Source organism: Impatiens glandulifera, chromosome 1, assembly GCF_907164915.1.
Source record: "Impatiens glandulifera chromosome 1, dImpGla2.1, whole genome shotgun sequence".
NCBI lineage: Eukaryota > Viridiplantae > Streptophyta > Magnoliopsida > Ericales > Balsaminaceae > Impatiens > Impatiens glandulifera.
Window position 1 is genome coordinate 109288985 of NC_061862.1, and position 1502 is coordinate 109290486.

The window sequence follows — 1502 nt, forward strand, 5'->3', positions numbered from 1 at the left end:
TATCAGTCTTTTAGTTGTTTAATTAATTTATTCTACTATATATTGTTTCTATGGCTTTTTTTTATTATTATATATTATATATATATATATATATATATATATATATATATAAATATATATATATAGTATGTGAGTAAAAAAAACAACTAAAGTACCAAAATTCTTAAAGTATAAGAAGAAGAATATACATAGACAATGTAAGTGAGAAAGAAAAAAACTTAATAAGACTCATACTTTAGTTTCATATATGTTGTCTCCCGAATTCTTTTGTTTCCCTTTAATTATATCCGTCGAGTTATCTTAATTCAGTTCGATTGTCGAGAATTTAATTTTATCATTTTTGACCATGTCTTATTTTCTTTCAACTGATCCAATCGTAATCAAGTGTCATATTGTTGGTTTTCATTTAGGTGTATATTAGATGTAATATGATAATCAGTTCCTATCCAACTCTTATCAACAAGTGTGTAAAATGAAAAATCTCATCTTTAATGCATGCAAGTATTATATAATATTTAAGTGAAATCATTTCAATGATATTCGTTCTTCAAATGCTTTTATTTGCCAGTACACTTTGGATAGCTAGCTTATTTAATAATAATTATAATAGTTAAGCTTGGAGCTAGAATAATATTATATATATATGGATCTATCAATATTATTAGTAAGGATACTGGCCGACGTAGTTGCCTGGTGGATTATAGTTGCAGATTACAAACCACCATCCATTGTTAGTGCATTGAACCCTAGCACAGCCAAGTTGGATAGAGTTACGCCAAACAACTTGAGTATAGTGCAGACATTGTTGTCCTCCTGTACAAGCGTTTGAGCTATAAGAATAGTAGGGTTTCTCTGCAACCCACAAATTTACTGCGGCTACTCCAGTGAACGTACCACTACTTCCCTTGGCTAGATTCTCTCCGTAACCGCCACCCGAATGGACGAGATTACAATCTCCCATCCTTTGTTGGGCATAATTCATTGCGTAAGCTGCAACTGTGTCGTTCCACACCATGGGGCCCACGCCAACTTGGGATCGCGCCGTGTTGTGGACGTTGAGATAATCTTGTGGAGAGTTTTGGGCACGAGAAGAAGGGCATATTAATGATATTATTGTTATGGTAATAAAAAATGCCAATGAATTAATCATAGAGAAACAAGCCATATTGTAACTTATTATATATGTGATGTGCCGAGATGCATAATATGGTTAGTTGGTTTCATTTATTTGGTATTTATAGTAGTAGTTCATGTATTATTTATATAAAATTATTCAGAACTAACTAACTAACTAGAGTACTTACTACGATAGTTGAGATCAAATTATTGAGAAAAAGGTGATGACTAGTTGAAGCAAATAAGTTGACCAACAAACAACAATAATGGATGGATGGGCATGCATGCATTCATTCTTCTTCCCTCAGTTGGACGTTAATCTCATTGCCTTAGCCAGTGGGTTAATTAAAGTGGGTACATTTACACAGCTTTTTAGGAGGAGGGAC

The 1502-nt window shown here is 32.6% G+C and overlaps 1 protein-coding gene across 1 annotated transcript; it reads right to left on the reverse strand.

Annotated features, from left to right (window-relative positions):
• Positions 1-661: 661 nt before the first annotated feature.
• LOC124940058 (pathogenesis-related leaf protein 6-like) lies at positions 662-1165 on the reverse strand. Its single transcript, XM_047480540.1, has one exon. It carries the CDS (start codon positions 1163-1165, stop codon positions 662-664), a length of 504 nt encoding a protein of 167 aa, XP_047336496.1.
• Positions 1166-1502: the final 337 nt, after the last annotated feature.